Below are 14,208 nucleotides of genomic sequence, written 5' to 3' on the forward strand. Positions count from 1 at the left end.
ACAACAATTAACAAGGAAAGGGTCAGGGGGGAAATACTGGGCTGCATAAAAGAGAGTGAATAATTGCAGCACTTGGGGGACAGGAGGGGATTATGGCTGCAATACTGTTTGCAGGGAAGTCATTAACCACTGCTGAGCCCCAAGTGCAACTATTAACTTTGCTGGGTAGACTTATACTTGAGTCAATAAAAATTTCCATCTTAAGAAGGTTGAATATTGGAATCGACTTATACATGAGCTCTACTTATATTCGAGTATATATGGTGTATATATATATATATATATATATATATATATATATATATATTGCTTTATATTGGTATGCAGCCCCGCTCTCCCAGTGATGTCACAGCCTAAACTGTTTAACTATGTGCAATTCTCTTCCCAGAGAATCCTCCCACTTTTTTTCTACTGGCTTTTGAGCACCGAGTATACAAACATTCCGCAAAGCTGCACCTGATAGCACTGAATATGTCACTACCCATGATCAATTTAAGAATTTAAATCAGGGAGAGTAAAGGGTGAGAAAAGATTTTGCAATGGGTAAACACCGACTACATAATTTAAAAAGTAATACTGTAAAAAAATAAGCAATTGTATTATGTTCTTTTTAGTACAGTTCTTCTTTAAGCCATTCTAATACCATTTACTGCTAGTAAACTACCTACGGACTATGACTGTGTCCTGCTCTCAGTTGTCCTCACTGCTTTGGAGCCATCCCTCATTATAAATAATCTCTTTCCACTCCTTATCCTCCCTGTTCAGACTTTATCAGTAAATTATAGTGAACAGGCAAGTGATCTATAAGGTTTGCAATGTAAGCAATGGGAGTGACATGCATGTATGTTAATTCAAAGCTAAAATCAGAAATACAAGTATTTAGTGTTATTGATCAATAGCCTCATTTAAGCATAAATCATTTATTTTACCATACTCATATATAAATACAGTAAGGGGCCTATTAATAACGTGATCAGGTGATTCAACTTTAATTGCTGATAAATAATGTAATTTTTTGTTCAAGAAAAAGTGCCAATAAAGTAGAAAATTGCATTTTCCACAACCTGTTTATCACATTTCTGCTATACTGTTTCCTCTTCGGTGCATTTGAGTGACGCTTCTTTTCTCTATTGCTGGGTATCTATAGTACTTTTTCTATTTTTCATCTAAAATACTTTTTTTTTCTCATTTTATAATTGTGGTGTCAAAAAAAACAACAAAAAGCCTGGCAAAATGCATAATGAGTGTCAATTTGCTACACTGCTGGCAGTAGTAAGTACTTCTGGCTGTACTTATAACTGTCTATATAATTTATTTATTCATTAATTAGAGCAAACAAAATTGTTTGCAATATCAGTAAAATATTCTCTAGAACACAAAAACATGTCAATGTGAAGCTACCTTATTTTTTATATGGATATGCTATGCCCTAAAACAATAAGAACCTTTATTTCAAAAGTGGAGAAAAAATAACAATCATGGATGGATTACTACTTTTTATAAAAAGGCCATTTACACTTTTAGGACCTGTTCTAAGGGCCCTTTTCCACTAGCAATCGCTAGCGTTCACGCTGAACGCTAGCGATTGCTGAATCGCAATTACCGGCGATTCCCCGACATTTGCGGCCACGATTTTGCTATGCTATGCACTGCATAGCAAAATCGCGGCAAATATCGCTCCGCCGCGCTTTCGCGTTCCCGGCAAAAACGAATTGCGGTAGTGGAAATGACCTACCGCGATTCCTATGTTAAAAAGCAAACCGTAGCGATTGTAAAATCGCTAGCGGTTTGCGTTTTTGCGATTCAGCCAGCGCTGGTGGAAAAGGGCCCTTATGGCTGTAGCAGCAACTAAAACTTGGAGATCTAATTTTCTAATTACACAAAAGATGTATCAAACTGCTGGGTGACTTACCTTGTTTGTATCACTTAAAATGTAATACTGGTTTTGAGAAGATTTAGCTGTGAATATCCCATTTTTTGTTGTTAAAGTGAACCAGAGGTGAAAATAAACTGATGAGATAATATTCATCTTCCTACTCCTAAAAATGACCTTTTTTAAGTATCCCATTATCTTTTATAGTTAAACATTTGCAAAGTAGGTTGAATGTTTTACTATCTCCAGTCAGTGGCAGCCTATTAAATGTACCAGAGTTAGAAAAAGGTCAATAGTTCATGAATTTTATCTCCCTCTGCTCTCAATAGTTGTATTTTGCCAGGAAAACTTTTATGGCTATAATTTGCTTATCAGTGATGTTTACTATATTCCCGACAAAGACACAAGCTGTCACATCCATGCCTAGAAATTAACTCTTGCAGGCAGCAAAATAAAACAAGTAAAAATAGCCTGTTTTTAATATGTTTTGTACTGTACATACACATGTTTATCTGATCATGTCACATATTGGGTACACTTTAAGTGTGAGGTAGACTGTATCATACACTAATATCCAGTCTCACATAAAAGCAAATGGTTTCGGACTCAGCAGTTGAAAGCTTAAACTAATTCCAAACCTCTACCTGGCTAATTTTAGATTTTAAACATAAACAGTTGCATTTTTCTGTGTGCATTTGCTCTTTTTCTATGAAACAGCATAATTAAATTATCTGTAAAATTATTTACCTTAAGGAAAAAAAGGGCCATATGTAATCCACTTTTTCACCTCAGTTTTCCCCCAGGAGATAATTTTTCATTTTCGATGTAAAGTAACTTTCCAGCACGTTTTAACTAAAAAAGTACCAAAAAGTAGGTGAAAAAGTACAATCAAAATTATTTTCAGTATTTTCTTACTTTCTGGTGGCTTAACCACTTCACCACTGAGGGGTTTTACCCCTTGAGCACCAGAGCAATTTTTACCTTTCAGCACTCCTTCCATTCATTCGTCTATGACTTTATCATTACTTATCACAATGAAATGAACTATATCTTGTTTTTTCCGCCACCAATTAGGCTTTCTTTAGGTGGGACATTATGCCAAGAATTATTTTATTCTAAATATGTTTTAATGGGAAAATAGGAAAAATGTGGGAAAAAAATCATTATTTTTCAGTTTTCTGCCATTATAGTTTTTAAATAATGCATGCTACTGTAATTAAAACCCATGAAATGGATTTGCCAAGTTATGAAACCGTTTAAATTATGTCCCTATCACAATGTTTGGCGCCAATATTTTATTTGGAAATAAAGGTGCATTTTTTTCAGTTTTGCGTCCATCCCTAATTACAAGCCCATAGTTTATAAAGTAACAGTGTTGTACCCTCCTGACATAAAAATGTAAAAAGTTCAGTCCCTAAGGTAACTATTTATGTATTTTTTTAATTGTAAATTTTTTATTTTTTTTTTAATTACAAAAAAAAAAATAAAAAAATGGGGAGTGTGGGAGGTAATGAGTTAATTTTTTGTGTATAAGTAATGATTTGTATGTGAGAAATGCTTTAGGGTGTAGTTTTACTATTTGGCCACAAGATGGCAACAGTAACTTTTTGTTTAATGCGGCCTCCAAGCGTCCTTCCAGACGCTTGGAGGAAGTACTAGGAGGCTGGGTAAGTTTTTTTTTCACAATGATCGCGCTGCTTAGCGGAAAAGCAGCGGATCATTGCGGGGCTCAGATCAACGAACGGGAATGGATTTTCCCGTTCATTGATCTCCGGGCAAGCGGCGGGCGGCGTGTTTACAAGCGGGAGTGCGCGCTAGAGCGAGCGGGAGCGCGGGCAGCAGCGGGAGCGCGGAAAGTACGGATTTCTCCGTCCCTGGGGATGAAAGGATGGAAAAAGGGACGGAGAAATTCGTACGGGCGGGGGTAAAGTGGTTAAAAGGCATTATATGGACAAGTTTAAAAATATCCCCTAGGAGAAAACTTAGGAGGGGGACTTGACTTTATTAATGTTAGAAGTCTGTTTGCTACAAAGAGCAGAGGTAGTTAGGAAAAGGTTAATAGGCTGCCACTGAGCAGAGACAAGAAAATATTCAATCTACTTTATAAATGATTAAATATAAAATAAATCCACAGAACCTAAAGAAGTCATTTTTAGGAGAAGGATAAAAACAGTTGTTTATCTCATAAGTTTAATTTCCCCTCGGATTCACTTTAACCTCCCTGATAATGTTATCAGCTTTATTCCTGAGAATATATATTAAGTCAAATAACTAAAAATAATTCCACAAAGCACTATATTAAAACTTCTGCATAGGTGATATTGTCTTTCATAACTTTTGAGAAATACCTTTTATAGTTTAGGAGTAATGGATGCTTACATTTTATAAAATTGGCTATCTAGAGTTGTGTGCAACAGTTTAGTATCTCTGACTAATCCCTGTCAACTTTTAGTGGGCATAGCTTACTTAACCATTTACTGACAGCCTAACGTATTAAAACGTCATGCTTACCGCTATTAACAGCAACATGACGTTTTAATACGTCCCGCGTTCCTGCCGCTGCTACCGCCGTGTGTGCGCCGCTATTTCCGACGGGCTTCCATGCTGGGTGATTGAGGAAGAAGACCGAACGGTCCTCTACCCAATCGCAGTGCCTGGAGTGAATGGACGTGACCGCGAACAGCGGCTACGTCCATTCACAATAACAGGAAATGTAACAATTAAATAAAGTGAAGAAAAAAAAAACAAAAACAAAAAAAGTGAATAATCGGGACAACTGGGCAAATAAAACGTGTTTGTTTTATCCACAGGAGAATGTTTAATTTTAAAACTATAATGGTTGAAAACTGAGAAATAATGATTTTTTTCTTTTTTTTCTGTTTTTCTCATTAAAACGCATTTAGAATAAAAAAATTCTTAGCAAAATGTACTATCCACAGAAAGCCTAATTGGTGGCGAAAAAAACGAGGTATAGATCATTTTCTTGTGATAAGTAGTAATAAAGTTATTAGGGAATAAATGGGAGGAGCACTGACAACTGAAAATTGCTCTGGTCCGTTAGGATAAAAACCCTTGGGGGTGAACTGGTTAAAGCAGACCTGAACTCAGAACCTCATCTCAGCTTTAAAATATAAGCAACAATGTAATAACCTTTAAAGAAAAAAAAATATTTGTTAGAGCTGATGCAAATCCTGCAATCTGCACTTTGTCTACTTTCTGCTTTCATGGAAGCAGACATATTATTAACATCCTGTGTTTACAAATGAGCTCTGTGCCATGGCAGTCAGCTGACACAGATACGGGATCAAATTACAACATGTGCTTAGTCACAGATGAGGGAGAAATTGGACAAGCTAAACTCTCTAAGTACATACAAGGTGCATTTATCTATGTTTTCCTTTTGTCCAGTGCAAGAGTTCAGGTCCCCTTTAACCTATTAGTATAATTGATTGGTTTACCTAACCCAGCATTACTTTAACAAGACTTCAGTACAGGCAGAGCTTAATCACAGTTATATGCTGAATCCTATGCCAGGGAAATAGAGAATTTTGGAACCTGGTATAGTCTCATCACGTTATTCAGATTAAAAATGACTAATTATTATTGGAGAATAAGACGAATTGAGATTTTTATGTGAGGGATTTCATCTTTAAGGGAAACATAAAGAACCAACTATAGGCCTCTGTTATGTGGTATTTATGTGCACACAAATAACCTTGGAATGGAATTGAGGACTGGCAATGAAGGGTAGGAGGTGTTTAATCAACAGGAGTTGACACAGAAATCTATTTAAAAAGAAAAGAATTATCTTTATAGTAAGTAAAACTAAATGGGGGGAAAAATGTAATCTTTAATTCATATCCCTTCCCTACCTTAATAAGTAACTCAGTATATCTGAAGTGCATTGTTGGCTCAACTAAGAAGAGCATTTGAAGTAGTTATGCTGTTTCACTCATTATAATTAGATATAATCAACTTCTTCAGCAGTTCTCTCTATGGAAAATTCATGGAAAAGCAAGTGATTGATGTGACCAGATGATTGTTTCTGTAAAGGTGATCATACGCGGCAAGACACTTTTAATAGACTAGACATTAAATTCTGTATAAACATCAAGTATAATACCAATTTATTAGAAAATAAGGACAGATCAACAACAAGACTTGCTGAAATCGTATTTCATTTCTAATAGCACAAAGCGGTACAAAAGGTAAACGATATCAGTAAGATATTATTTATCTACCTGATGTACCAAATGTCTACAAGTGTATGGCCTGCATTACTTTTTTTCAGATTATGTCCATGTGATCATGTCTCATTTCTGCTTCATATGTAGGCTAAAGTAGAAGTAAGGCATGACCACATAATAATGACCAGCCAATCAGAGACTTTAAAATCACTCACCTAATCTAATGAGCCACATGCTTCTCCATTAATTATGCTTGAGGGGAACAGATTATATGAAATGACAGCAAATGCATCACAGAAATGGATGTACATCTGCATCAAGCTTCTATGTACATTTCGTTTATTGCGACACTGTGAACCTACTTTATTTCAAAGATGAATTAAAGTAAATGTGATGTGGCCGGTAAAGGCGAAAAGTTACTCATGTAGTAAATAACATGGTATATATCTATATACAGGTAGTCCCCAGTTAACGAACGAGATCGGGACTGTTACCTCATTCTTAGCCTGAATCTGTTCTTAAGTCAGAACATTATGCCATCTCTGTCCCCTGTACCTCCTCTGTGCCCCCTTGTGCCTCCAGTATCCCCCTCTGCCCTCTGTACCTGCTTATACAAGTTTAGAAGCAATTTTTTCTTTGAATTTTTTAAAATCGTTTACCTCAAAAAATACAAGTCCAATTTGAAAAAAATGTTTTAACTTATTCCCATGGAAACACAGAATCCATGCCGTACGTATCGGCGGGTCGTTCCTAAGTCGAGCGTTTGTAAGTCGGGGACTACCTATATCATAATATATCAACTTCTGTTTAGTGGCCTTTTCAAGTGTAGTGTATGCAAACAACATAAATCCTTCATTTTCTTTCATGCATTTATTTCAAACCTATTTTAATACTTTCTCCCTATTTCTATTCCCTACGTCTAACATTTAATAAACCTAATATGTTTGTAATTTCAAATACGTCATCCCAAATACTCCATATAATTTTATTGACTTTGGAGTAGTAATAAAATATTTTTTAAAACGCTTCAAAATCTTTGTTATGATTTTAAAATTACTGCTTGTTAAACCTAACTTTTCCCCAAGTACTGCATTATGTAGAAATTTTTTCCTACATTTTTAATTTATCATATTCTTGAGATTATAGGTACCTTTTTAAATATCTGAATATAATTAGCACTCTGATATTTTATTAACATGCATATTTAATTGTAAGAAACAATCATGATTGTACATATCCAGAAATTTTGTTCAGATCATGTTCAGTATATATTTTTTTCAGGTTAAATGGAAATAAGCAAAATATGATTTGTGAGAAAAATGTTTTGTGAAACAAACTCTTTTCATTCCTTTTCTTTGTATTTAATGATCAGATTGTACCATACAAACATCAAGTATTTCTAATATATAATATTTTTGTTACTTTTGTATAAAATATGTCATGTGCAAATGGACATTAATGTTTTGTATGTTGGGATCAGAGTTGTATAAGAAAAGTAATTCTCTTCTGTTATCTTTATTGTATCTTGCGAATGTGTTAAAAGCTGCTTTGAGTGCACCACAGCCATTTGACAAGAACAATTATACATTTACAGATTACATGAAATAGAACTTACATTTAGTAAATGTATTAATTAATAAGAAGTCATATTTGAAATATAAATACATACTCAAGTATAAAACATTTTATTTTTACTTTATATAAACGGAAATAATAATACATTGCCACTTGCTTTGTTTGAGTTTTTAAATGAATGCTCCAGTACAGGAAGACTAACTGACAATCCAGAACATGGTATTCCTGTTGCTATTTTTCAAGATGGTGCTATATAAACATTAAACTTAAATACTCATCCAGGATACAGTAAAAATGACACAGAGATGATATCAGGTTTAATAAACACAAGACAAGTTGAAATTACAAGCCTAATGATTGCATTGTCATGATCTCAGACTTGGAGGCAAATGGCTTTAACATTGGTGAATGTTATTTTTTATTCATTAAATGATTGTGTACTATTCCCTCTGTCCATGTCTTCTGTTGGCAAAACAAAATGTTTGCACATTATGTTAAGGGTTAACAAGTGAATCCAATAGATTAACATGCTGCACTATTAAAATGTTGAACAATATGCTCATTGTGAGATGCAAACAATTTAAGTTATTGCTGGAACAGACTTATTGCTGGATAAGAAGCCAGAAGCTGTTGTGACAACAGCTTTTATTATGAGGCACCATTTTAAACTTGAAATGCATTAACAGGATCAAAATGATCTATGACAATGAATATTAAGTCGAGAAAGTCCATTGTTCATTTGAAAATCTTTATACCAGTGGATTGCTGTAAATTTGTAACATAGTTAAAAATATGAATTTAAATATGCTAAGACTTTTCAAAAATCTTTGTGAATTTAAAGACCATCTGTATAATTAGCAGACATTTCTGTGACCTTAGATATCATGTGAACCATTTTGCTAAAATGTAAAATTCCACATATAAAATAATAACTGAATTTTAAATGTTTGCTTTAGAAACTTTACAAGACGTATCTTTGAATACACAATACTTCTAACTGGTCAGGGTGAAAATAATCCCAGAGACAGAAAATTGCTTTAGATACAGAAAAAATTTAAATGAATCACTCAGGGCTTTTAACAACACTAAATGGTGGCAAAAATTTGTTCAGAATTGTTTAAAAAAGAGTCACCCTGTTTTACTTACATCAGTGAAAAGTAAAATTTAGAATCCATTGTTATACATTTAAACACATAATAAGTATTAGTGATTACCCTTAATTTCAACAGACAATGAAGAATACATCTTGTCACATTTAGTATAATCTTATCAGGATATTAAACATGGCCAACAGTAAAGTATGGAAAATGAAAAATAAATGTTACAAAACTTACATTGATCCAAGGGATTTTGTCTCATGGTAACATAATAACAGCATGCACTCTGTGCAGTTAAAAACATTACAAAGGAAAGATGGCTGCTTTCATATGGCATCAATGAACTGATAACGTTATGTATATAGGTATTTCTTTTTTAGGCTACATATCCACCCCATTCTTTTTACCCTGCCTTTATACAAAATTAACTCCTCTGCAGGGGTTGAATCTCAGTTTTTGAAGTGCCTTATTGTACTTTCAAGTACTTTGTGAAAATCAGGATGAATATTTGTTGTTTGTTAAATTAATTGTTTCAATTGCTTTTTGACAAGTAGTTTTGTATGGTTGATTCTTATTTCTGAATAAAGATATTAAAGTCAAGACTTTGAATTGCTTGAAATGAAAGTTGACATCCAAAAACATCTGATCAGAGAGTTAAAAAGATTTTTATCAACTTACATTTACATCTTTGTGTTTTCGTACAGTATGTGGTAGAGAAAAGATGTCCAAGTTTTATTTTTTGTTGAATGAGAAATGCATTGTATAGAATGGCTCCCTTTGAGTATCTATGGACCAAACCTTTGTGAAAACCAATTAAATTTGTGTGAATAAAATATTTTGAATTCAGTCGACTTTTATTTATATTTTATTTTACAGTTTACTCTTTACTTCCAGATTGTTTAAAACAGCCAGAAGGTAAATTAGATTGGTAATGAATATTTTCCTAATGCTTATATTCTGGTAAATCAAACATTTTAAATTCATGCTACAACAAGTCATTTTGGAATGCTTATGTTTAATGAAGGAGAAAAAAAAAACATATGGGGCAATATGTATCATGTAATTAAATTATACCTTAAATAGGAACTCCATTTAGTACTATATGAAAGAATGGGTGACTGTGGGTTTGATTGTCCTACTTACCAAAGAAGAAACCTTGCTGGATTTCCAAAGCCAAATAACCACATTGGAAAAATCTGCAGCTGTTTGGCATGTACGCACTGCTGGTCTATTTATTAGCTCAGTTACATATTCCTATAGAAATCTATGATTGCAAGATTAGAAGGACCAGAAGAGACCTGTAAAATAAAAAAAAAAGTGTCAGAAGAGCATTGAAAGGCTGTAGAAGACATGTTAATAACAAATTTGGAAATTGTAAACCAAACTACTTTTTGGTGAGTAGGTTGAGTAGGACAAACATTGCCTCTCTAATTTATATTCACATGGTGCTGTTTGGAGTTCTCTTTTAAAGGGATACTGTAGGGGGTCGGGGGAAAATGAGTTGAACTTACCCGGGGCTTCTGATGGTCCCCCGCAGGCGTCCAGTGCCTGCGTAGCCAATCACCGATGCTCCGGCCCCGCCTCCGGTTAACTTCTGGAATTTCCGACTTTAAAGTCAGAAAACCACTGCGTCTGCGTTGCCAAGTCCTCGCTCCCGCTGACATTACCAGGAGCGTACTGCGCAGGCCCAGACCATACTGGGTTTGTGCTATACACTCCTGGTGACGTCAGTGGGAGCGAGGACATGGCAACGCAGACGCAGTGGTTTTCTGACTTTAAAGTCGGAAATTCCAGAAGTGAACCGGAGGCGGGGCCGGAGCATTGGTGAGTGGCTCCGTGGGCACAGGATGTCTGCGGGGGACCATTAGAAGCCCCGGGTAAGTTCAACTCATTTTCCCCCGACCCCCCTACAGTATTCCTTTAAGTTGACACCAGCTATATCAATGAAAGACAAAGTAGTAAGAGAGAATATTAAATGTTTGTGTTATACCAAGGAATTGTAGCTATTTCCTGAGCATATGAGGAGAGTATGTTGTCAACAAAATAGTTGTAGCTAGAAAAAAAGCAATAGCATGGTGGAAGTAATAGAAAAAAATACATAGAGGGACAGATAACTGGCATTTTTGTCCTAGGCTTTGGAAGAAGTCTAGTGCTGTGTGTGACAAAGTAAAAAAAAATCATAACTAGGAAATGTTATCATACTGATACATTTCGCCCCATATACTGTACACCCACCCCAAACTTTCTTCTGCTAGCTTCTTGGTAAACTAAACCTGAAAAAAATATTCTAATGGTTTCAGGCCTAGTCTCTTTTCCTACTTTTAAATTGCCAGAATGAAACAGTATTTGCCTACTGGATGCTGCTATTTTTTTGTGCAACATGGGACATATGGAATGTGTCCCAAGCTCATGATGTTCTGTAATGTTGCAAAAATTTCTGCTACATTATTTCATGCCATTCCAAATCTCAAGATTTTACTATCACTGCACTTAATTTCTTTAATGCTTATTTTCACAGTACCTCTCATCTTTGGTGGCTTTCAACTGGCAACATCAGTAGTGGCTTTCAGTTGGCAAAAACAAATACCGCCAAGGCTTCCAACATAAGATATATCATCTAGTTTATATATACATATGCAATATTTGAATAAAAGTTATTTTTTGGGTTTAGTTCTATCTCGAACAGCAGAGGGGTGCGTTTATGCAAACTAATATTCAGATGATAAAATGCTTACCCCATTAGTGCCAGGTTGCTCTGTAGTTTAATACATTTTTGCTATGATTTTTTTCAGGGAGAACAATGTTCGGGGTTTAACAGCCATACAACCCGGCGTTTGAAAATTCCCTAAAGTATTTAAAGAAGGGGAAAGTTTGATCGGAAAGCCTACTGCAGTGAAGACAAAGACAAAATTAGCCAAAAAATTAAATCAATATATATAGAACATTTATGTAATTTTTTGAATGTTGAGAATTGTTTTTTTTTACCATATGTATAATTGGCTGATAAGATTTATAATGTTGTGCCCTACAACACATAGGGAAGGCATAATACTTATTACTCTATCAGTTTCATTTTCAATATCTTTAGGTTTATATAGAAACCATAAAATGTGTAAATGCACAATGGAGCAACCTGGCATTAATGAATTGTATACAGTTTTGAATGATTTGCCTGAAGTAAGCACAATACTATTGTTAATCTAAATGTTTTTAATACACTTTTTAACATGCCTGCAAAGCATATTCTTACAAAATGTGAATCATCTACAATATATCTTTTTTTTTTTTTTTTTTTTTACTGATTTATAGGAGTTAGTCCCATGTAGCATTTGTACTACACACGATATGAAATGATTACCTGCCAGACAAAATATTCTCAACATTCTAATTAATAAAAAGGCATTTGCAAGCAAAAACAGTTGAAGCAACACTTTATACATACAACATTTTACAGGTGTATCATTTGAACAATTTATGGACATATGATAAGGATAATGGATTTTAAACTTGGTATATATTATTTTATTCTTATTTTACATAACAAGATTGGTGGTCTGTCAGTTTATGGCCATAACTAGACTTTTACCTTAAATTTCATGTATTTAGTGGAAATACTCATACATGTTTACTTTTAGTTATGTTTTAACCTAAGCTTCCAGATTACACATACGTTTCAAAACGGCACTTATAAATTATACTACATAGGACAAGTCTTTAAACAAGATAATAAATATGCATGATGTTTTAATATCCTTGTCTACTAGTGTGAGAAACTTTCCATGATGTTTGCTGTAAAATAAACACGTTTTCATAAATAAATTCAGTACAGATAAAATGTTGGATTACATTCATTGAACATAGAATTTCTGAATTATGGCTGTGTATTTGCTGATTCAAAACACAAATAATGATCTGCCTATTATAGAACGTAAATATGATTTATGTAACAGTAACTATGGATTTATGTAACTGTAACTATACCAAAACATGTTCACAAAAACCAGAGTAAAAGGGACAAGATATGAATAGCGTTGGCTAAAATACACAATTCAGTCCGAAAGAAGTCAAGCATTAGTAAGATTACTGTACTTATGCATGTAAATACAGCTTTTTGCACCCCTCCCCCTAAAAAAAAAAGTATAACAAAAACCTTAATAGGACCCCATACCTAGGGTGCACATAGATCTTGCCACTACAGCCTGGCCACCCTTCAATTTATGCTGGTGGTTGTACACAAAGAAGCAAGGATGCAGACAGGAAGCAGGGCTACAGGTGGCTGGGGTTAGGGTGTCTACTAGTTGGGGAAGGATGTCCAAAATCAGTCACAATTCCTTATTGTCTCTGCCTTCTTATCTACCTCTTCATTTCTTCAGATAGACATACAATGTCGTCTGCACTGTTTACAACAGTCAGCATGGATTGAAAAGACATTGGGGTGCAGTGGCCAGACATGTTTTTGATACTTTCTAGGAGGAAACAGATAACTGTACTTTAATGCATACGTTACATGTTACGATGTGCAGAATTTAAACGTGCTGTTCTCACAAACTACTAAAAATCTCATCAACGCAAATGATTAGTTGCAACACCATGATATTCCACCACAGCAGTGGAACAATACCAGATTCCTAACCATGCCATGTTGTAGTAGCCACACATAGGATTTTTTCAAATGAGCCAAAGAGCGTGCTGTTCCTAGAGGTTTCCAAGTAGTTTGCTCTGACTTCAATGGCTGCATCCTTGTTTTAGGTGTGTGTTAGCCATTGTCATGCCTCTTTGCATGTTACCTTTGCATTTGACTGGCTCCATAATTAATAACTCAGAACTTTGTTTTCTATGTAGTGCTTGAGAAAAGGATTTGCTGACCAGATTTAGACTAGGATCAACACACATATTTGGGCTTAAGTTATAACAAAATATAGAAAATGATATCTCAAGATATACATATTATTGCTGCTGGCTTTCAATGATAAAGGTTCAAGGGTTTCAACGATAAAAGCTCCTCAGCTGCCTTCATTTTGGTTTCCTATCTTCATGACCCCATTTTATGAGTACCATTCTGACAAATGTGTACCCTATTTATAGCAAAATACTACACTGTGTTGGCTCCTGGGCTTGTTTCCTTTTAGTTTTTGAGATTTTCTCTTTCTTAACTGAGGGGGCACATTTTGGAATCTCAGCCTCTAGTGCTGCAGATCCTTGTCCCAGCCCTGTATACGTCACAACACATAGGGGAAAACATTACCAATCACTGTTAGCTGTTTACACACATTCATACACTTCCTCAAGGTACAATCTAACCTAAAGGTAAGACTTAAGCTAGTCAAACACTTATAGATTGCCACCTGATGTGGCAAAATGATAGAACCCCCCACCCAGTTGGGAGACAAATGGAAGTCTGCCACCCACACACCACACATTAATGTTGAATAGATTTCAGCAGGAAATCTATCAAAAATTGATTGAACCACAGTGT

At 34.8% G+C, this 14,208-nt stretch overlaps 1 protein-coding gene across 3 annotated transcripts in view; it reads left to right on the forward strand.

The window, feature by feature from the left end:
- LHX9 (LIM homeobox 9) overlaps window positions 1–12,528 on the forward strand; it is a 105,379-nt gene extending 92,851 nt beyond the window's left edge. For all 3 annotated transcript variants that reach the window (XM_068240071.1, XM_068240073.1, XM_068240072.1), the window contains one exon: window positions 11,525–12,528. In XM_068240071.1, coding sequence (XP_068096172.1) covers window positions 11,525–11,581 — 57 coding nt within the window. In that variant the 3' untranslated portion in view covers window positions 11,582–12,528. The remainder of the gene's footprint in view (window positions 1–11,524) is intronic.
- Window positions 12,529–14,208: the final 1,680 nt, after the last annotated feature.

The sequence above is a fragment of the Hyperolius riggenbachi genome, chromosome 6, assembly GCF_040937935.1.
Source record: "Hyperolius riggenbachi isolate aHypRig1 chromosome 6, aHypRig1.pri, whole genome shotgun sequence".
NCBI lineage: Eukaryota > Metazoa > Chordata > Amphibia > Anura > Hyperoliidae > Hyperolius > Hyperolius riggenbachi.